The sequence below is a fragment of the Pteronotus mesoamericanus genome, unplaced genomic scaffold (genome assembly GCF_021234165.1).
Source record: "Pteronotus mesoamericanus isolate MK-2021 breed Mesoamerican mustached bat unplaced genomic scaffold, CSHL_Meso_final contig_164, whole genome shotgun sequence".
In the NCBI taxonomy this organism is placed as follows: domain Eukaryota; kingdom Metazoa; phylum Chordata; class Mammalia; order Chiroptera; family Mormoopidae; genus Pteronotus; species Pteronotus mesoamericanus.
In genome coordinates this window covers 3,807,992-3,829,265 of record NW_026555065.1, presented here as the reverse complement: position 1 = coordinate 3,829,265, position 21,274 = coordinate 3,807,992, and the positions used below count along the sequence as shown (strand labels likewise).

Below are 21,274 nucleotides of genomic sequence, written 5' to 3'. Positions count from 1 at the left end.
GGCTGAGGTAGGTGCTGAGAACCAAAACAGCAAAAATCCATCCTGAGAAAACAAGGTCGGTGGAGGGTGACAGTGTTAGGGGCCCAGCCACAGCAGGGGCATATTTTTGGAGTCTGATTCACCTTCCTCTCTCTTCTCTTTCTTTTCCATTTTAAGTTGTTTCTGTTTTTTTTTTTAAGAGAACATTAGTTCATTTCCAAGTCACATGGGTACCAGGTGGAGGTGAAGGGGTATTAGCCCAAGAGAGGGGCTCCTGCAGAGACCCCTCCAGGTCCTTTGGGGGGCTCCCTGCCGAGGCGTCTTTAGGTCTTGACAACCTGAGGGGCAGTCACAAACGCAGGGAAGCCCCCATCCGAGTCCCACATGACAGGAAAGTCTTGCCTTCGACCTGAGAATGGGGGGTTGCCCCCCTCCAGAGCTGGCCAGACGCTGGCTAATGCCCCGAGAGAGCTGCCTGGGCCGCGGGTGCTGAGGAAGGCGGGGCAGCTTGTCCTTCACTGAGGAGGCCGGCGCCTACCTCCCGGGGTGCGGGGGCAACTTCGGCGCCTGCGCAAGGAGCCTTGGCCTCGGAAGTCCGCTCCTCCCGAAGGCCGAACCCCTGAAGTGGCAGCACGGAGAGCTGGGTCTCCTCACACAGGGCCATGGCCGCCGGATCCTGCTAGAAAACGGGCCAGACACACAGGCGTCAACATGAGGGCCAGAGGCCCACACGCCCTCCAGCCAGAGGCTCCGGCTCTGGGTCCTGTCCCACTCAGGGCTTAGGGTCATGCTTTGTGTCTGGAGAAGACCTGCCGCTTGGTGAAGGCTGATGGCCGAGGTAAAGAGAGGGCGGGATCAGGAGGCAGTCAGAGCCTCCCGGGGGCGGGGGGGGGGGGGGGGTGGGGGCGGGTGGCGACACTCACCGTGGGCCTGGGGTCGGGTCTGGGGTCAGGCTGGCCTGTTGCCCCGGCCGGGGGGAACAGCTGCTCCAGTTCCTTCATGTCCACACGTTTCTCATCTCGGCTCAGGTGGCCCCGATCTCCCAGTCGGGCCCCATTCAGTGCCAGCACACCAGGGTCCCTCTGGCCTCGGGGGCCCTGAGGAGGGGACAGCTGGTTTTCTACATCCTTACACAAGAGGACCCTAAGGAGTGAGCCAAGAGTTAGGGGAGGGGCTTGGGGGGGCGGGGAGAACAAAAGGGTAGAGACAGCGAGCCCAAACTCCCTTCTCGCTCGAAGCTCCTCCTTGTCCAGGTCTTCCGCCCCAGGCCAGTCCAGCCCCTCTCCCTGGCCTGGCACCCACCTGCCCTTTTGACCAAACAGGAGGAAGAGGACGCAGAAGATGATGCAGGTGACCCCAATGTGGATGCCAATGACGATGCCTGTGGTGGACATCTGGTTGGTGGCTTCCTCCTTCCGGCAGTCACATGGTGGGCTCAGGGCTATTGCGGGGGGGCAGGTTGCAGGCTGTGGTTCTCCTGGTCTGAAGCACCCCTAGACGCCCAATCTCTGGGGCTCCTTATCCCTGAGCTACTCCCACCCCTACATCCACTGATCCTTTGCCCTTGCCCATGGGACCCCAGCCCAAATTTTCAGTTCTTTTTACCAGTTACGGAGCACTGTGTACCCAATACTGAGAATGACACTGTATATCCTCAACACAGCTCTATAAAGTAGTTATTATTATCCCTCTTCTATAGAGGAGAAAACTAGGGCTCAGAGAGGTTAAGTAATTTGCCCAAGGTCACACAGCTAGCATGTTGCACACCCAAACTTCCAACTCAAATCTAAGCCTATGTTCTCAAGGGCCACATGCCCTCTTCCACCCTCTTACCTCCCCTGGGTCCCTGCTCCCTTCCTCCCTCACCCCCGGCCTCCCCTCCTGAGTGCCAGTAGCCCCAAAGCCCATCCCCAGCCCTCACCTGTCCTCTCAGAAGCTCCTCTCAAAGACACAAAGCGGACTGTGGCGTTGCCATCCCCGTGCTGGTTGTAGGCGAGCAGCTTCACCTCGTACACTGCAGTGGGATCTGGGGGAAAAGCAGGGAGGGCTTCTGAGTGACGAGCCAGCCACCAGTGGGTGGCTCTATCCCAGCAGGGAAATAGAGGCGACCCCTACGCCCCACCTCCTGGCCTGAGGCCCCGCACCCCTGCCAGGCTGCCCAAGCCCAGGTTGTGCCCGCCTCACCGAGCTGGCTGAGGTTGTAGGAGGAGACAGTTCCAGGCAGCAGGACGGGGCCGGTGAAGGAGGCCTTGCTTGCTGGGCGGTAAAACAGCTTGAAGCCGCCCTCATGTTGGGCCAGCCGGGGCCAGGGCTCCCACAGCAGCTGCAGGGCGGAGCTGCTCAGGACTCGCACTGACAGCGGGGGCGGGGCAGGGGCTGGGGGCCGAGAAGGAGGCCAAGATGTGAGGACTTTTTCCACCTTCCACCTGTGGCCCAGGCCCCCATGAGCTTGACGGCTCTCTGCTTTCTGACCCCAACTTGCTCAAATAGCATCTTTACATGAATTAGAAAAGGACACCCTTTCCCCCAGATAGAACCATCCCCCACTCAGCCTGTGCAGCGCACAACTTGAACAGGTGCGCATGGTGGTTCTGCTCTAATACCCCGAGTGTCTACAGCTTTGTACTCCACAGCCAGGCCTCACCTTCACCCAGGGTGCTGACCAGCGTCGGGGGAGAGGCTGAGCTGGCCCCCCGGGGCGTGTAGGCCTTGATGTAGAAGCTGTAGGCAGTGGAGGGCTCAAGGTCGCTCACCAGGTGCTGAAAGGTGCTCTTACTGACTGCTTCCTGATACTCCAACTCTGGGGGGTCTGGGGAGGCGAAGGGTAGTGTCAGGGGTGTGAGGGGGTCCCCCCCCCAGAGCTGGTAAAATGAGGGCAGCCATGGTGCAGGGGGAGGAAGCATGGAAGGCGTTGGGTCAGGACACGAAGAGTGAAAGGGTTGAAAAACAGTGAATAAGAGGAAGGGGCTGCAGAGCCAGGCTCGCCCCCTCGCCCCCTCGCCCCCACGCACCGGCAGCCTTCCTGATGTGCAGGACATAGCCGATGATCTCCTTCGTGTTGACCAGGGGCTCATTCCAGGACACACGGACCTCCGTGGACGATATGGAGACTGCTCGCACATTGATGGGGGGCCCGGGGAGCCCCTCAGCCCACAGTACGGTCAGCCTGGCGCTGGCCTGTGAGGAGCCAGCACTATTCTCGGCCACGCATTGGTAGATGGCCTCATCTTCAGGGCCGATCCCAGAAATGGTCAGGGTGCTGCAGGGAGAGGGAGAGCCTCAGGTCCCACCTTCCTCCCAGAGGACCCCTGCAGGTGGCCAAGTCCCCCCCAGGACAGGTGAAGGAACTGAGCTCCTCCAGAAAATAAACGACTCGTCTGAGGTCTCCCAGCAGGTTAGCAGCAGACCTGAGGCTCAAACCCAAGTTTCCAACTCCCAACCTAGCGTCCTTCCCTGGTGGGAGGGGCACAGTCTGCGCAGGCCACGGATTGTACCCAACGCCAGCGTATACCACACACGTACCTGTTGTTATTCTTGAGCCTGACGTGGCCTCCTGGCCCTAGCACCTGGCCATTCTTCAGCCACGTGACGTGAGGGGGCGGCTCACCCTGCGCTTGGCAAGTGAACATGGCTGTGGTCCCAGCTGGCCGGGAAATGGACTGGGGGTGCTGGACAAACTCTGCTGGGGCTGGATGGGGGCACAGAAGCAGGTGGAGCCGTGAGGGCCGGGTGAAGAGGGGTGAGGCAGCTGAGAGCGAAGGGATGAGGGAGGGGGAAGGGGGAGGGGGGACAAGGCGGCCCCCGACACACACCCCTTGAAGGATCTTCCAGGTGGGGCCCAGGCTCCAGGAGATGGTGGCCCCACTTCCATCCACCCCAGAGGCAGACCCAAGAGAGGACTCCATTTTAATGACTATTTAAAAGACTGACATTTGTATCCAAAAGCAATCAAGCTGAGCTCCCTGTTCAGAAAATTGTTAAATAAATAAATGTGCTAATAGGTTTGGCTGCACCTCGAAGGCTGTAATGAAGGGGAGATGGATGAGCCCTCCGTGCCAGCCCCCCTCACCCCTACATTCAATTCCGCTCTCCTCCAATCCCAGGCCTGAAGCCTCCATTAACACCCGAGAAATGAAATGCTCCATCACTTTCATTTGGACAGATTAACGGCACGTGGAATGCTAAACAAACGGGCATTTAAGTTCCTAATACCCGGCTCTGCCACCCCTTCCCCAGCTCTCCAGGAGGGCACAGCCACAGACAAGCCCTGGATCCAAGCTCAGTCCCTGGGGACAGTTGAGCCCCAGGGCAGGAGGGTGGACGAAATGGCCCGGTCAGCTGCAGTGGCACTACGCGCTTTGGGCTGCAGGCCAGCTGTGTGTGTGAGGTGGGAGCTGGGGTGTGAGTGCGAAAATGACAAACGCTGAGTGCGCACAGGCAGGTGTGAGCGTGGCAGTGCCGCACGTGTGAATGAAAACAGCACGTGGCACAAGGGACACGTGTGAGCGACACGGGGGGAAACCAGCTGAGATCATAAAGTGGAAACGACTGGGGAGGATGGGCCGGCAGCTGGAAGGGGCACACGGGGCCCATGATCAAGAACGTCCTCCCACGGCCAACGCACACGTTTCTGGAGGAGAGTGGAGAGCTGCCCCCGGGGCCTGGCCTGGGGACCCAGGGAGGGGCGGGGACGCGGTTAGGGCAAGTACAGGAAACTGGGTGAATCTAGGTTCCTGGGCTTGGGCCAGGGATGTTGATGAGGCAAGAACTAGGGCAGGAGGATGGGTTCTGGGGAAGCCTGTTTCCTCCCCTCCCCGGGGTGGGAAGACAGGTACCTTGCACCACCAGCCGGCCCTGTGCTGTTCTTCTCACCCGGGTGCCAGGCCTGTTGGCCGCACAGACGTAGACGCCCGAGTGCTGGACGGTCACATCTGAGATGATGAGGTTCCCTGTGCCCAGCACCTGGATGCCCTCCACCCCGATGGGGCGGCCATCTGTGGAGGAAGGGGATTGGAGATGGGGGGGGCGTCGGGGAGATGGGTGTGGAAGAGGTGGGAGTTCGGAACATCCCGGGCTGTATGCAGGCCCACCAGTCCACCAGGGTCTTTGACTCAGCACCTTCCCTCCTAAGCGTCCCATCACTGCACGGTGGCGGCGGCAGGAGCCACAGAGAAAACCCTAGCAGCAGAGACCCAGGTCATAATTCTAGCATTCTCACGGACGCAGTGGTGACCTTCAAGTCCCTTCCTCTCAGTTTCTCAACCACGAAATTAAGTGGTTTGAATTAACTGGACCTTTCCCAGCCTGGTTTGTCCCCCTTGAAAAAAGTTCCATGGTCAAATATCCATTCTACCCCTGGACTATCACAATGCCCATTAATATAAAGGCTCTGAGAACTCCTGCAGCAGAAGGACCTGGTTAACCCTTGTTTCCTAAACTTGTTAGACTACCAGATGATTCTTTCCTTCTGCAGATCATGCTCTGGGAGATGTTGGGCCAGATGGCCCTTGCAGTGCCCATGGGCTCCTCCTAATGGTGAGGCCACTCTTTCCAGTCTCTCCCAGGGACCAGGCCCTCCCCCCACCCCAGGATCAGATTAGCACAGTCAGAATACAAGGAGACAGCTCCCCATTCAGTCCCTGAAGTGGTGAAATCTACTCCATTATCCTGCCTGCTGCCCGCTCCTTCCCCAATCACTCAGCTGCTACAATGTGGCGCAGTCTCCCTGTGAATGCCCACCCCACCCTGCCCCTCCGCCCTCTCCTTCCCCCAGTGACCTTTCTGCTCAGACAATGTGGGCCCATCTGCATCCTTTCATTTCTCTCCTTCAGCTGCCTAGGGATTTAGGCCTGGGATTTAGGGGGCCAGGCTAGAGGCTGGGGAGCCCAGAGTAAGGGTGCGACAACCGGCTGAGATTCTGAGGGGTCTGGGGTTGCATAGCTGGGGTGTATGGCCAAGGAGCAGAGGGCAGAGGTGGGCAAGAAGGGGAAGAGACCAGAGTGCTGAGAGCCGTAGAGGGTTTCTGGGGGCCCCTGTGCTGAGGGTGAGGGGAGCAGGGAGGAGGGACTGGCACTGGACAGGACAAGGTAACCCAGGGAGCTAAGCCATCCGGGCAGGGGGAGGGAGAATGCGGCGAGCAGGCGGCCCTCCAGCGGCCCTTCCTGGTCCTGCCAAGGAGAGAGAGCTAACCCCTCCCAGGCCTTGCACAGACCGGACCCCCACAGAGAACAAACAGGATTCAGAGTCCCCCAGAGCTGGGTGATGAGACCGGCCCTCCCAGGGGGTGGGACGGGGTGGGCGGGGCAGGGGCTGTGGGATGAGGCTCACCCAGGCGGCTCCAGGACACAATGGGACGCGGGTTGCCCGTGGCGACGCACTCCAGCACCGCGGTCTGGTGCACGGTCAGGGTGAGGTTCTCAGGCCCCACGAGGATCGCAGGCTCCTGGTAGGCCCCGGAGCCCGAGCCTGGGGTGAAGACGCCACATTTCTTCACTTCAGCGGGGACCCTTCCTACCTCCTCATCCTACCCACAACCCAGGACCTGGCGGGCGGAAAACAGGCTCCAGCCCAGAAATCAGGTCCTCTAGGCCCAGAGGCGATGCCAGGGGCCCCAGGATGCTGCTCTGTAGCCTCCAGCGTAAGCAGAGGCTGGGCTTCCCTGGGCAGAACTGAGCCAGGGTGCAGACCTTGGGTTCCTTCTGAACCCTCACTGCGAGGAGCCCGCAGCTCTGGGCTTCGAAGGTACTCTGTACGCCCTTGGCTGACAAGGCTCCGGGGGCCAGCTGAAGGGGGACTGCTTTGAATCAATCCGGTGGGGAGAAGTCAGGAGGCTGGTTGGGAGAAGGACTAGGCAGGCAAAGGACCCTCACCTGACACAGTGAGCCTGGCCCCGTGGCTGACACGGACACTGGCGATGTTCGAGGCCACACAATGGAAGACGCCACTGTCCTCAGCCCGAAGTCCTGTAATCTGCAGGACGCCTTTGGGCAGCAATGTGTACCTGTTGATGAGGGGGGCACAGCTGACCACCAGCACAGCCACTGGCGCCTTCGGCCACAGGAGCACTGAGCATCACAGACACAGCCCAGCACCCAGGTACTGTACCAATGCCACTGTCATTATCGCAGACGTACACTGGGACTCCTGCAGGTGGGTGCACCCACAATTCCAGCCTTGACAACAATCACTCACAGTCCCTCCTATGGATATATCCACGAGCATCAAATCTGGGCCCCACAAAGCCACAGGGACACTCAACACAGTTGCAGAAACCCCATTCTGGAGCCGGCAGGCCGCCCGTCCTCAGGGCCCAGACCCCGGGCCCACCGCTCCGCCCTCCATCCTGCGTCCCCACACGGGGCTCACCTCTCATCATCCGTATCAATGGGGACTCTGTTCTTCTCCCACATGATCAGGGGTTTGGGAAGTCCATGGATTTGGCACTGGAAGCGGGCCACGCCACCCTCCTCGCCCACGATGGCCTGCGGATGCACGTGGAAGTCTGACATGGCTGGCGAGAGACGGAGAGACGCGTGTGGGAGAGGCGCACCACTGAGGAGCAGAGAGCAGGCGGGGGGTGGCCACAGGCTAGTGTCCTGGAAGCCTGGAGCTTGCCCCACTCGGGGCAGGGGTGGTTCTAGAACTGGCAGACCCACAGCATCAGACTGGGAACACATCAGCACTTACCCAGCCTCGCATCGTGGGAAACACTTCCACCTAAGGGGTCACACAGGCTGGACTGGCTCATTTACAGAAAGGTCTGGATAAATTCTTGCATGACAAACCTCTAACCAGGAAATCCTGGGCTGCTGACCCACAAAGGCCAGTCAGAGCAAGCCCTGCCCCTGAGTCCTGCTGCCTATTTTTCCCACTGCTTTCGGATTTATTTTTGTGAACTCCTCCTTAGCAAGGCCTAAGCGTTAGTTACGCTGCGTGTTTCACAGAATAGGAAATGGAGGTCCGGAGAGGGAAGCAGGCAGTCCAGTTGTTGTCCAGCACGGACGACTGTCGTTAAGCCCTGGGCACCAGCACCCAGCAGCATCCTTTGCCCTTCCTCACCATCCCCCATCCCCGGTTCTTCTGCAGCTTCTAGATGTACCCCAAGGGGGTGGTATAGCCATCCAAGGTGACAACCCTCTCAGAAGACTGTCAGATCTACCAATCTACATTTCAATGAGTCATATATATTCAGGGGCCTCTTCCCCACCTTTTGGGAATCTGAACTGCTTGAACTCTGGTCTTCAGAGGCCGGTGCAGAGGGGCTGCGGCTTACCCCCCACCTCATCTCAGGCTGGTTAAGTGTCCTCTCCCACCCTCATTCCCACCCATCCCCAAACCTCACCCTTAAAGCCCAGGGAAGGGGCCCCTCCCTCTCGGGTTCCCAGCTTCAGCACCAGGGCTGTGATTTCATTAAAACCCACTTTGCTTCAAGTGCGGGAAGGCAGCTCACCATCTGTCCAGGCAGGCAGCACCTCCCCTCCGGCACTCCATCAACTGGGACAGTCATCCCCTCCCGGAAGGCCCTCCCCCATAGCAGCCGGGGTGCTGGCGCTGGTCCTGGCTCCTGCTCCCGGCTCCCTGGTGTGGGTGGGCACCCCCTGTCCCAGACTCCCTCAATCCTCAACCCTGTTCTGGACTCCGAGGCAGCCCAGGAAGGCGGAGCCTTTGTGCCCTTCTTCCCGGAGCCTCTGGGGGCTGATTCTTTTGTGGCATGTTCTCCATCTCATTTGCATGTGGTTCATTAAATATAAACATGCATAAAAATCCCGTGCCCTGCCTCCTCCTCTCAGGGCCTCCAGGGAACACGGCTGAAGGGTGTGAGTGCCTTCTTGCACATGTGTATGGGGCTATTTTTGCCAGGAGGATGTGGCTGTCCCTGTGTATGTGGTCTGAGTGTCCAGAGCTGGATGTGAATGGGGGTTTAGATCCCCTGGCTTCTGTGACTGGTGTGTGATTCTGGTAATCAATCACACGTGTCTCCTTGTAGGTACAGCCCTTACAAACAGCACCTTGGGGCCCTCAGAGCAGGAGGTGGGGGCCAGTGCCCCGGCCAGTGCCCCAGCTGGTGTCCCCATCAGGCTTGTGAGAGGATTCCCCAGGGAGGCCTGGGGAGGTCAGCCTGCCCTGTCTCAGGCCAAAGGCTGTTTGGCCAAGGTCAGCCCAGGGGTGTGGGGGCGGGGGCTGAGGCCCTGCTGGGGCACCTCTGTGGCCTCCCTCTGTGTGCCTCTCAACCTCCAGGGCATGGCTGGAAGTAGGACTAGGGAGTGGAGAGGACACCCAGGCTCCTGGGTGGGGGTGGGGGGTGTCTGCCCGCTGGGCCCTGCCCCTTTAGGAGCTGGGAGCTGCCTGCCTCCTCCTCACACCAGCTGGAGGGAGCTCACAGACCCCCAGGGTCCAGGGGCGGGGACTAATGGCTCTGCTGACTACAGATGCCTTCTCATTAAGGAACTGAATCCTTTTGTGTTTCTAGCCCTCATTCCGGGGTTCCTGGAGGCACCTAGAGCTCGGAACTGACCCGAGGAGAGATACAAGGGATAGGGCTACTTCTTTACCAGGGGCAAGTTAGGGATGGAGAAAGTACGGCCTCTAATGTCCAGCCCCTCCCTCTCCTCCCAAACTAAATGACAGTAGTGTGAATTAAATGTGACGCTGGGGAGGAAGGCTCAGGCAGGGCGGCAGCTCCGGAGTCAGTCTGCTCCTCTTCACACAGGCACAGCAGGACCTCTGAGGGTGCCCTGGCACCCCGTGGATGCAGATGACCCCTCTCCCTGCTCAGGGCCCCATGTTTCCCTTCCATCAGACAGCAGCACCTTGCTGTGCCTCTCTATCCGCTTTACTTAACTGCAGTTCTGCCAGACATTTCATTGGAAGGGTGGCTTTGCCTTTAAAAGTGCTTGAAAACCACTCATCTAAAGCCAATCCCTTCATTTTAGGAGGGGGAAACTAAGGCCCAGACCCAGCTGGTGGCTCTACCAGACCCAAATCAGAAGTTCCATGCCCGAGACCCTCTACTGAGATGTCCCTTAGTTCTCCAGCAAGCTTTTCACTCTCCAAGGGCAGGCAACTCCAGAGTGGATTGCAGGTTGGACTGGAGTCTTCTCACTGGTTGGGTTGGGAGTAGGCGCCGTGTTGCAAGTTGTAGGGGGAATTAAGAGCCCCAGAGATGGCTCTTCAGTCCCATCGCTTGAAGCCCAGCTGGTTACACCTTAGAGAAGGTGGGTGCAATAGGAAGGTATGGTCCTTCTTTCCTCCCGTTCCTGACACCCCTCCCCAGCCCTCTGATCAGCCCGGCACATCCCTTGGGTGTCCAGGGGATGGCGTGAGGGCCGGGGCAGGCTGTGTCAGAGGGCTAGTCCTCTCGTCTGTAAATGAAGAGGCGGTGGGTACTCTTTGGGGCCCTTCCAGCTCTGACCCCTGCCGCCTTCAGAAACAGGCCTTTGTCCACACTCAGCTTTGCTGCGGTTTCTTGGAATCTTCTACTCCCTCCTAATTCACAGGCAACAGCACTTTTTTCTTTAGGGAGTCAGGGGAGTGTTTTGGGGGGCCATTTAGGCCTTCTCCAGTCTCTCAGAGTGGGACATGCTTGGTCTACAAATCTGTTTCTGCTCTGGCTTGCGCCAGCAAGACAGAGTCTGGGGGAGACTGTGCCCCATCTTGTCTCCCGGGGGAGAGGGTCCTTGGGCAACCATGGGTATGTGAGGCTGAGAGTCCAGCGCCTGGGCACCCTGAGCCCTGAACAAGTCATCCTGGAGGCCACTGTGCAGTTGATAATGGTGTACACAGGTTACAAACACCGTGGCCGGAGTTGGCGGTATTTTGTCTGTGGCTGGTGGACATGAAGGTGGCGCTGTGTCTTGTGGCTATTGATGCTTTATACTCCTGCTCACACCTCCGCCGGGGAGGGACAGTCTTTGGTCCCTCACTCGAGCTGGGTGATGAGAGGAAGTAATGGGCGGTGGTTGGGAGGCCCTTCCAGTGTGAGGCCCAGCGAGAGCGACAGGGTAAACAAAGGCCTGCTTGGGGGCAGTTGTGGAAAAAGAAGAAACACCCTGGTGCCTAAGAAATCTGGGAGGGGCCTCCTGGCCCCTCTCTACCTTGGCCTTGGGTAGAGCCAGGCCATAGGGAAAGACAAGGGCAGAGAGTGAGCGGGCCGTGCACCGAGATGGAGGAGAACAGAAACAGGCAGGAAACGACTCCTGGACACCCCTATAAATCACCCCAAGGGGAGGGGTCTCCTGAGAGTCAGATCTAGAGCAGCTCAGGAGGGGAGGGGAGGCTTTCTTCCTGGTCCAGGACCTCTGGCGAGGTCAGGCCTGGATCTGATTAGACAGGCTCCAGGGGGACTCTGGGGGGCAGCGAAGGGTCGAGGCAGAGTGCTGGGAAGGAAGCTGGCAGCTCCCCCAAGCCCAGCCTCCCGCCCTTTGGCTACAGCCAGACTCTTATCCGGTGTGTGATGACAAAAAGATCAATGGGCATGTGGGGATGGAGAGTTCAAAAGAGCCTTTGCGAAAGCGGGTGCCACTGGGGGTCTGAGGCACAGGCTGTCTCCACTCACAGTCGTTCAAGAGGAACAACCACGAGCTACAGGCTCTTCCCAAGGCCATCAAGGCCAGTCCCCTCCTGGCACCCATCCCTGCCAAGGACCGAGGACACGCAGCCTCCTGGAAGCCCAGCTCCTTCTCAGGCACACTGGGTGACCATAACGTTTCTCTTTATATTCGGGACATGCCTGAATCCCCTATGTTTCTACCCACTGCTCCCAACTTTTCCCTCTGGAATCACATTTTCCAATATAGTAGCCAGCTATTAAGCCCTTGAAATGTGGCTGGTCCAAACTGAGATGGCTGAAAGTGGAAAATATACACTGGATTTCAAAGACTTAGCATAAAACAAAAAGACACTAAACATAAGGGAAAAGCAAATCAAAATCATAATGAGATGGTATCTCTTTTCCATTTGGATGGCTGCTATCAAAAAAGAACAAAAGGAAAAACAAAAACAACAGAAGATAAGCATGTAGAGACACTCGAACCCTTGTGCACGGTCGGTGGAAATGTAAAACGCTATAGCCACTATGGGAAAAGGTATGGTGGGTCCTCAAAGGAAAAAAAAAAAAAAAAAAGGAATTACCACATAACCTGGCAATTCCACTTCTTGATATATATCCAAAAGAATTAAAAGACAAATACTGTCATGATTCCACTTATATGAGGTACCTAGAGTAGTCAAATTCATAGAGACAGAAAGGAGAAGGGTGGCTACCAGGGCTGGGAGAGGGAGGAAAAAGGGAGTCACTGTTTAAGAGTTTCAGGAAAGAATGCTAGTGACAGTTTTCATAATAATATGAATGTGTTAACGCCACAGGACTGGCACACTTAAAAATGGTTAAGAGAGTAAATTTTATATTATGTGTATTTTACCAGAATAAAAAAAATTAATACTTTTAACTGATAATAATAAACAATTAAAAATGTTGAAATAATATTTAAAATTTTAAAGACAGCCCAACAGTAAAATAAAATTTACTATTAAAATTGACTTCATCTTTTTTTTTAAAACTTTTTAAAAAAAACGTGACTATTAGAAAATGTAAAATTACCCGTGGTGGCTCACATTATATTTCCCCTACACAGTACTGCTGTAGAAGACACAAACAATTTTGTTCTTTACACAAGAGCCCTTCAGACACTTGAGGTCTGGGCTGTTCCCTGAGAAACGTCTCCTGAGGTACGACACCCCTCTCAGCCACTTGTGATGTGAAACGATGTTCAGATAGCTCCAGCCTGCAGCCTCTCGCCAGGCTGGGGGGGCAAGGCCCCCTCACAGTGAAGGCGGCATCTAGAAGGGGCCAGAGCCCCGCAGGGATGTCCACACAGGACCTTACACACCGGAGAACTCTAGCAGATTTCAGCTGTCGGCAGTGGGACGCATCCCCTTGTGCGGTCCCATCGGGTAGCCACTAGCCACGTGTGGCCATTCGCATTAAAATTAAATAAAACTTAAAAGTTCAGTTTCTCTGACTCACTAGCCACATTTCAAGTGCTCAACAGCCACACGTGGCTACTGGCTACATTATGGGGCAGTGCCAACAGCATATTTCCATCATCACAGAAAATTCTATTGGACAGGGCTGGTCCAGACCCAAGGCAAGGCTCAGACCCCCAGGCCCCCAGCTGCCTCCTCTCTTGCTGCCCCACCGGAGAGCCCCTCCCCGCCACTCTCCATCTTCATCACTAGCCTACCCGTGCCCCTGACAGCTCCCTCCATGCCGCGAGGCCCACATCTGACCAGCATCCCAAGGCTGCCGCACTGCGTGGCAGAGAAGGGCTCGCAGGGCAAGGGCTCTGCTGCGAGTGGGGAGTGCCTGCTAAGAGCTTTCTGAAGTAGTGTTACGGTGAGGAGGCTAACAGTACAGGCTCTGGAATCATACAGAATGGGGTTCAAAACTCAACATCACCACTATCAGCTGTGCGACCTTGGGCAAGTTAGCCTCTCAGAACCTCTCTTTTCTCACTTTTGTAAAGTAGGGGCAATGACAGGTCATGCCGCCAGAGCTGCAGCACTAGGGAGATTCAATGAGCTGTATTTGTAAAGTGCTTAGCACGGTCCTTGGCAAATAGTAAATACTTGCGGACTACTGTTGAGAGAAATAGTAGGGCCTTGAGTTAAAAGGGAGCCGAGAGGTTATGACGGGGTAGAGCTGGGGGGTGGGGGGTGAGGGGATCACTGCTGTCTTCTCCGAGGGGGCACCCATCGTCCCTGGGAGAGACTAAGGCTCAGAGTCAGCGGTAGAGCCTCCAGCCCTCTGGAGGTGTGAGTAAAGTTATCTTCACTGCGAGATTTGCGAGATTTGCATGGTGAGGGGGTCAGTCGGGGGCTGGGGGGGCAGCTGGGTATAAACCGGCGCAGGGCTTCTTCTATCTCACTTCTGCCTGGGGGCTTCATAGAGGCCCCAACAGACCGAGCTGTCAGTTGGAAGAGGCCATTGGGTAATTGAGGCCTTGATTTTTCTAGTAAAATGTTTATGAAGCCCATAAACTCATGCCTTTATTGGCCAGGCTCATTCCAGGGGATGGATGTGGCTCTCTGAGGTGTAGTTAAAGCACCTGCTGAACTTAGACACCCGATGACTACTCCGGCCTCCACCCAGACCCACCAGGCAGAGTCACAGGCGGGGTGCGGCTGGGGCAGAGTGGCCTTTAGGGAACCAAGGAGGCCAGCCAAGGGCCACCTCACACGCTCTTTAAACTCCTCAAATCACTTGTGAATGTCCTATTTCTCAATGTCTATGGGAAAGAGGGAAGCAAGGGCAGAGAACCCTGAGTCCTGGTGAGGCTGATGACTTGCCCACAGTCCCTAGCCGGGTATTGGTCTTGTTCTCAGGCTTCCCCAGCCAAGGATCTCCCTCTTCAACGCTCTGTCTCTATCTCCCCATAATCTGGTCCTCACTTTGCCCTTGGATCTGTACGGGAAGAACCCCCATATTGATTAGCCGTAGTCAATTGGGGGAGGAAAAGTCTGAACTGAGAAGACCTGTATTTACTTCCCTGGGCTTCTAAAGGGGAGTCTGAGAGCTGAATTAAGGTTCTGAGTCCCGAGTATGTTTTGAGGAGGAAGGGAGGGCTGTGCGTAGGGTTTGGGTGTTGTTTGGTTGTGGGCAGGCCGTGTCTAGCACTTAGAAACAGCCCCAGAGGACTGGATGGCTCAGAGGCCCTGCTCAGCTTCACTGGGGGTGGGGTGGGGGGTGTGATTGATTCTTCTGGGCCTTTGCCGGGTGACCCTGCTCTGAGAAGCCTCTGGATCCCTTTGTCTGCCTCCTCAAGCCCCTCACCCCCTGCCTTGGGCCCCTGAACCCCAGCCCCTCCCTGCCACCCTCCCACTCCACCACCAGCTCACCACTCCCCCCCACCGCCCCAATTCTAACACAAAAGACAACTTTGTCTTTCAAGTCAGCAGCCATAAATCCATGTCTCTCCCCTCCCTCCCAGCAGCCACCTCTGACAAATGGGGGCCTGGATGAGGAAGAGGTGGGAGGCAGTGGGGGGCTGGCCTCAGCTTGGGAAAGTCCCTGTATCCAGCTGTTGGCCCACAGTAGAACTGGTGAGCATCGAACCTTTATGGCCTGATGTTTGATTCCAGTGGACTGTAAGGCCCAATGCACGGCTGCAGGGGAGGCAATCTGGGGCTCTCTGCAGCCCCTGGGTCGGGCTTTTACAGCCAAAGGAAAAGAAAACCTCTCAAAGCCCTACTTTTAATTACTCAGCCCATAATTGGGAGGCTCCGGTTCTTCCTCCACATCAAGCCATGAGCTCCTCCCCCTGCACCCTCCGGTCTTCAGCAGAGTGTGTGAAATGTGCTCGGGGGAGTCTGTGCTGTGGGACTCCAGCCTGCGAGCCTGCCTTAGGCGACAGATTGCATGTGCCACCGGATGGGTGTGCCCCACTGCTTTCAGTGGTGGCCTCTTACACACTCCGGAAAGATGAAAGGGAGAGAAGCGCACCTACCCCCTTTGACCGCCCTACCCACCCCACTGATAGGTTTGCAAAGCAGTCCCAATTTCAAATATATGTTTTCATCCCATTTATCAGACAATGAGTCAGAAGATGTTTCCTGGTTTTGGTTTGGGAAAGACTCTAAGCATTCTTTCAGCAGATGCTTACTGACTGCTAATGCGTCAGAAAGGATGTTCTGGTGCCCCAGGAGGAAATTCCTTCTATCCCACAAGTTCTGCTCTTAGATGTTCCCACCCAAGCTCTTAAGAAATGTCAAAAGGGGGCATGGGGGGTATAAAGGAACTGAACAATAATGGAAAAATATGCATGCGCGCGTGCGCACGCACACACACACACACGCAAAGAAATGTCAAATTTCCTGACCTTGAAAGCACCAAGGTCAGGATCTTAGGTCCTAGCACAGTAACCTGCAGATGCCATTGATGGTCAAAGATTAGCTATTCATCAGTATACTTCTCATAAGTAGGAATTACTAGCCCTTCTGAGGCTCAGAAAGGTTAAGCAACTTGCCCAAGGTCACACAGCTAGCTGATAGTGTTACGACAGGCATTTGAACTTAGATTGCTCTCCAAATCCAGTGTTTTTTCCCCTGGACCGCAGTTGCCCTGGGGAGTGAGAAAGACAAATGCTGCTCAAACATCACTGATGAGACCTAAGGACATTCACACTGAAAAACGCAGGGGCACACAATATGCTAGACTCTTAAGAAACACCGTGCCTACTCACATTCGGGTACCCATGACACAGCAGGCTTCACCTTAACTGAATTCCCCCCGGGCTTGGGGTGTGTTTCATAGTGTAACTAATGCAGATAAGCACCGTGATAAGGTGGTGTTCTCACCCCCCTAGCGGCCACTGAGCCTCACATGTTGCCTAAGTTCTATTAACACAGGTGAATAAATAACCAAGACCATTAGCCAAGGGTACTTTTCCCTGAGCACTTCCAACTTGGCAATCCAGGAAGTCCAAGCTGCAGGCCTACTCCTCTTGGGGCCTTATAAAATAGAGAAGCAATTTATTTTCCTGGTTTTGGTGGGGAGAGTAAAGCATTGTGAAACGGTAGTGGCTTCTGTGGAGTAAGTTGGGGGGAGGAGGTGGTGGAATTGCTAAAGGGAGGGGTAACCAGTGACACTGATTCAGTCCTTTTAATAACTGGACGTGTGATTTTTTAAAAATTTATTTTTATTTTTTAAGTTGAGGTATAATTGGCACATATTGTGTTAGTTTCAGGGGTACAACATGATTATTTGATACTTGTATATATTGTTAAATAATCACCTGTCACCATAAACATAGTTACTAAATTGTTTTGTTCTTGTAATGAGAACTTTTAAGATCTCTTTCCTTAGCAACTTTCAAAAACACATTACAATATTATTACCCATAGTTGCCATGCTGTACATAACATCCCCAGGATGCTACGGGCTTATTTTCAGATTCCACATCTAAGTGAATAAAATTTGTCTTTCTCTGACTCATTTCACTTAGCCTAATACTGTCAAGGTCGTTCATGTTGTTGCAAATCTGGGTGTGTGATCTTGATAAAGCCAAAGCCCCTCTCCAGGCCTCTCTTTCCTTCTCTGTAAAATGGGGGCGTTGAGTTACAGAATCTCATCCAGTTGCAGCCTTTGAGGCACATGTGCTTCCAAGCGCCAGCCAAGGGTGCAGGGTCAGGGGCTGGGGACTGGCTTGGGAATCACTCTCTGCCTTAGACTTGAAAATGTCCAGGCCCAGCAGAGCCCCTCTCACAGACTGCGTGTCTCCGCCCGTGTCAGGGTCACCAATCTTCCTTATGTAAACCTGCCCAGGCCCACAACATCCTTAACTTCCGTCGTTCTGGTCAGGACACCGGATCTCCCTCACCTCCCGGAAGGGCCTCTGGTTAGGGGGCCCAGGCTGGAGCTATTAAGTAAATTGCTTTCACATGACCATGAGGTCTACTCAACAAAAACAGATACTTCCCCCAAAATTTCCAGAGCCATCTACAGTATTAGGGTTTGTAGGGGCTAATGTAGCAGGGGTTAGGTAGTGGAGAGGCGACCCGGGATCATGCCGGTCTCTGTCACAGACTCCTGTGTGACCTTTTAATTCCAATCTTAGTTTTCTCATCAGTAAAATGGGAATGGGGCAGAATAGACAAAATAAGCTCGAAGGTTCATACCAACAGTAAGATTCTAAGGTAACACTGGGTAAAGAGGTCCCTCTCCATCCATGAAAGGACCCTCTCCTGTTCTCGAACCTTGATCCGACGCTGCACTTAGTCTCACGGCTCTACGAACCTCTGGTGGCTCAACACCAAACAACAGAGTAAGGCCGGCAGTTCTTCTACCCCAATGACCCTCCAGGACAAGCTTTATCTGTTTGGGGGAAGACGGGGACCCACATTCCATGGCAGGGTCAGGGGGTCTCCAGGGGCCACTGCCCCGTCCTCTCCCTTTCCCTCTCAGACAACAGCGAGCTGGTCGCCCAACCCCAGTCTACCCTCCCTTTTCCATCCCATTGCCCTGGCTTAGGTTCTTATCGCTCTCAACTATTATTATTTCTGTAATAGCTCCCCCCTTTCAGCCCTCTAGTCCTCTTTCATCCTCCTCCCCCATCCTGAACCCGTAATTATCTTCCTGAATATCCAATGTGTTCATTAAACATCTTTGGTGGTTCTCCATTGCTTTGAATCAAGGTACTCTCCTTGGGATGACATTTAAGGTCTTGGTTATTAGGTCCTGTTTCATCTTTCCAGCCTCAAATGCCAGCTAATTCTGTCTTCATGTGATTTGTACTCTGACCACGTGAGACAAGTTTGCCTTCTCTGGTCATGACATAGATGTTCATGCTTATATTTCTTCTGCTGTCCCCTCTGCTTCTTTCTCTAGGAGCACTTTCACCCTCCACGTCCCCCAAAGGAGGCAAAATTAATTCCTGCCTCCAATGTGTTGTCTTGTACTTCTGTCCTAGTCATTATCAGACTGCATTAAAGTCAGTTTTTCACACATCAATCCTTCTACTAGCCTATGAGTCCCTTAGGGGCACAGAAGAGTCTAATTTACTTTTCTTCCTTCCAGCACCTAAAACAAAAAAATAGTAAGTCCTCACAAACTGTTTCCTGAATGCTGACCTTGAGGGTCATATGATCTTGAGGGGGGAGGGGATCATCTTCTCTTCTACCCTACCCTTCCACCATTCAGGGTCTACCACTGGGCAAGTTACTTCCTCTACCTGGGTCTCACCTTCTTCAATAAAACAAAGGAGTTGGACTAGGCTCTCCCATCAGCAAACTTGGCTGTGCCTCAGCATAACCCAGGGGTCTGCCTAGCAGGGCAGATTTCTGGACTCCACTGCCAGAGAGAGTCAGATCCCGTGGTCTGGTGTGGTGCTTAGGAATCCATATTTCTATTAAAGCTCTGGGTGTGTCCCATTCGCATAGTCAGGATTGGGAACCCCTGATCTGCCAGGTTCTTGAGATTCCTCATCTCCCCTAGGGCTCCAGCATCAGACCGGGGCAGCCCTCGCGCCTCGCTGGAGGCCGTCTGGTCCAGGCAGCCTGACTGCCAGGCCCGAGGCGCAGAGTGGGCAGCGCGGCGGGCGGAGATGCCTGCGGGTGGGAGCTCAGCCCCCGCGGGGCCCCAGTTCAGGCATTCGGACGGCGGGCGGGGTCGGGGCCCGGAGCCCGAGGCCCTGAGAGCCGCTCGCTCGGCGGCAGGAGTAAGTGGGACCATCTGCTCCGCTCCTCCGAGGTCAGCGCTTTGTGTCAAGCTCCCATCCCCCTGGCTCCTCCCGCTCCTTCCCCTCCTTGCCCTTTGACTCCGGGACTCAAAAGAGAAAAGCACTTGAGGTCCTGATGAAAGTGGGAGTGTGATGGGGGGCGACAGCGGCCGCGGGAGCGCGGGCCGAGCAGCCGAGGGAGAGCGGAGGGCGCGGCGGCGGCGGGCCGAGCAGGACCCGCGGGTCCCGTCCGCAGCGGCCCGGCTCCGCGACGGCGGGCGGCTCCGGGGTGGGGGTGCGGGGGGCGCGCAGCGCCGGTTCCCACAGCCGGCCGGCCCGCCGGGCCCCTTTGAAGTGGCCGCAGCTGCGCACCCCGGCCCGCGGCTAATCCCCCCGACGCGGGCGTCCTCGCCCCCCCGCATAGCAATAGTGTCCGCGCTGAATGGCGCTGGCTAATTACCTCGCTCGCACCGCCGCGGGTGAATGAGAGAATCCGGCATTGTGCGCGGCGAATGGAGAAAATAAGACAGCCATTGTCCTCGCACGCCAAACGAGGGTTTGATGTCGCTGGGGCGAGCGAGGCACCATTTCCCGCCACCCCTCCCCCCGCCCAGCGGTGCAAATTCCCCAGCTGGGCCTGACCCGACGGACTGGGCTGTGGCCCCGGGGAAACTGAGGAAGCGGTGCCCGTCTCCTTCCGTGGCAGACGGGCGGGCAGATACACAACTGCCCGGGAGCTCCTCTCGCACCCCCTCCACCGGGCTCCTCACCAGGCTTTCTCCACCGGCGGGTCCTTAGGGGCACCCACTGGGGCGCCCAGTGCTGTCCTGGGCTCGGAACAACAGGCATGGCCCTGCATTCAGCGGACTAATTAGATTTCGTTCTGAACACAGGAAACAAACTGGTGGAGTTGGGAATTTATACACCTCGGGGCCCAACCGTGTGCCACCAACTGAAAGGGCTGGAGAAGTTCAAAAAAATGGCTGGGAGAGATTTAAGCAGAGAAGGCAGGAGAGAAAGACTAGGCAAAGAAGGGGAAGGAAGACGGGGAATTGTGGGGAGTCTGGGTTGAGGAAGGGACTGGAGTGCTCGGGGAAGCAAGAAGGCCATGACTGGGAAGGAGGACCCAAGTCACAGAGGAACTGCAACGCCAGGTCTCAGATAGGGATGTAACGCTCAGCGCAGTGAGGCCACTGTTTTGATCGGAGAAAGAGGGGCAGGCTGGCAGGTAAGATTGGAGCTCCGTGGAAACTGACTTCATTATCAGAAAGGGGACTAGCCTGGGGCATTTCACCTTTTTTCACTTATAAGGATATGATATAGCTCAGCTTAGAAATCAGACCTAAAGGAAACCACAATGCAGACAGACAAGCTGATTCTCTGCTCTCTCAGGCTGCCTGCTCTTCAGCATCGCCACCAGGTAAGCTTGGGTTCTCTTTGGGGGTGGGGGAGGAGGAGAGGATTACATCCTTCACAACCAGGAAGTGTCTTATTCTTCTATTCTTCAGAGTACTTAGCTTAGAGGAAGGTACGTACAGGACAGATGCTCTTGGAGATCTGTGCATTTGAGAACAGACCTGCTTCAATATACCTCAATTCCACATATCCTTTTCCCGGAAGCATGTACTTTCTACTCCCTTCTAACAGGCCCTTAGGCTATTTCTGCCTAAAGGGAAAAAATGTAATACATTGGGGTCATCAAATGATAAAAAGGGCTGGTATGTTGCTCAGATCAACTTTAGACCATTGATCTGAACCAGGTGCCCTCAGTTACACCACACATTTGATACAAATCACAGAGCTCTTTTTGAGGCTACAATCTTTTCCAATGCCATGTTATCACAGCTAGATTATAAACCCTTTGTGGGCCACCCATCGCCAAGCTCATAAACAGAACCATCCATCTACCATCCATCCATCCATCCACTTATTTAACAATAAAATTAAAGAATGGACAACAATATTGAGCGACTGAGTGACCAGCAGCCAAAATCGTTCCTTGCTCTGCCTTACCAACCATATTTAACATTACTAAGCACTAGTGGTAACAATGATAGATGAGAAGCATGATTTTAAAGGAGAAA

At 55.3% G+C, this 21,274-nt stretch overlaps 1 protein-coding gene across 1 annotated transcript in view; it reads right to left on the bottom strand.

The window, feature by feature from the left end:
- Window positions 1-433: 433 nt before the first annotated feature.
- The window catches only part of IGDCC3 (immunoglobulin superfamily DCC subclass member 3), a 37,649-nt gene continuing 16,808 nt past the window's right edge, over window positions 434-21,274 (bottom strand). The window contains exons 3-14 of the mRNA XM_054565676.1: window positions 7,345-7,489; window positions 6,849-6,979; window positions 6,307-6,444; window positions 4,815-4,973; window positions 3,502-3,667; window positions 2,991-3,238; window positions 2,624-2,788; window positions 2,164-2,355; window positions 1,901-2,005; window positions 1,282-1,420; window positions 903-1,122; window positions 434-658 (exon numbers count right to left, since the gene is read on the bottom strand). Coding sequence (XP_054421651.1) covers window positions 434-658; window positions 903-1,122; window positions 1,282-1,420; window positions 1,901-2,005; window positions 2,164-2,355; window positions 2,624-2,788; window positions 2,991-3,238; window positions 3,502-3,667; window positions 4,815-4,973; window positions 6,307-6,444; window positions 6,849-6,979; window positions 7,345-7,489 — 2,033 coding nt within the window. The remainder of the gene's footprint in view (window positions 659-902; window positions 1,123-1,281; window positions 1,421-1,900; window positions 2,006-2,163; window positions 2,356-2,623; window positions 2,789-2,990; window positions 3,239-3,501; window positions 3,668-4,814; window positions 4,974-6,306; window positions 6,445-6,848; window positions 6,980-7,344; window positions 7,490-21,274) is intronic.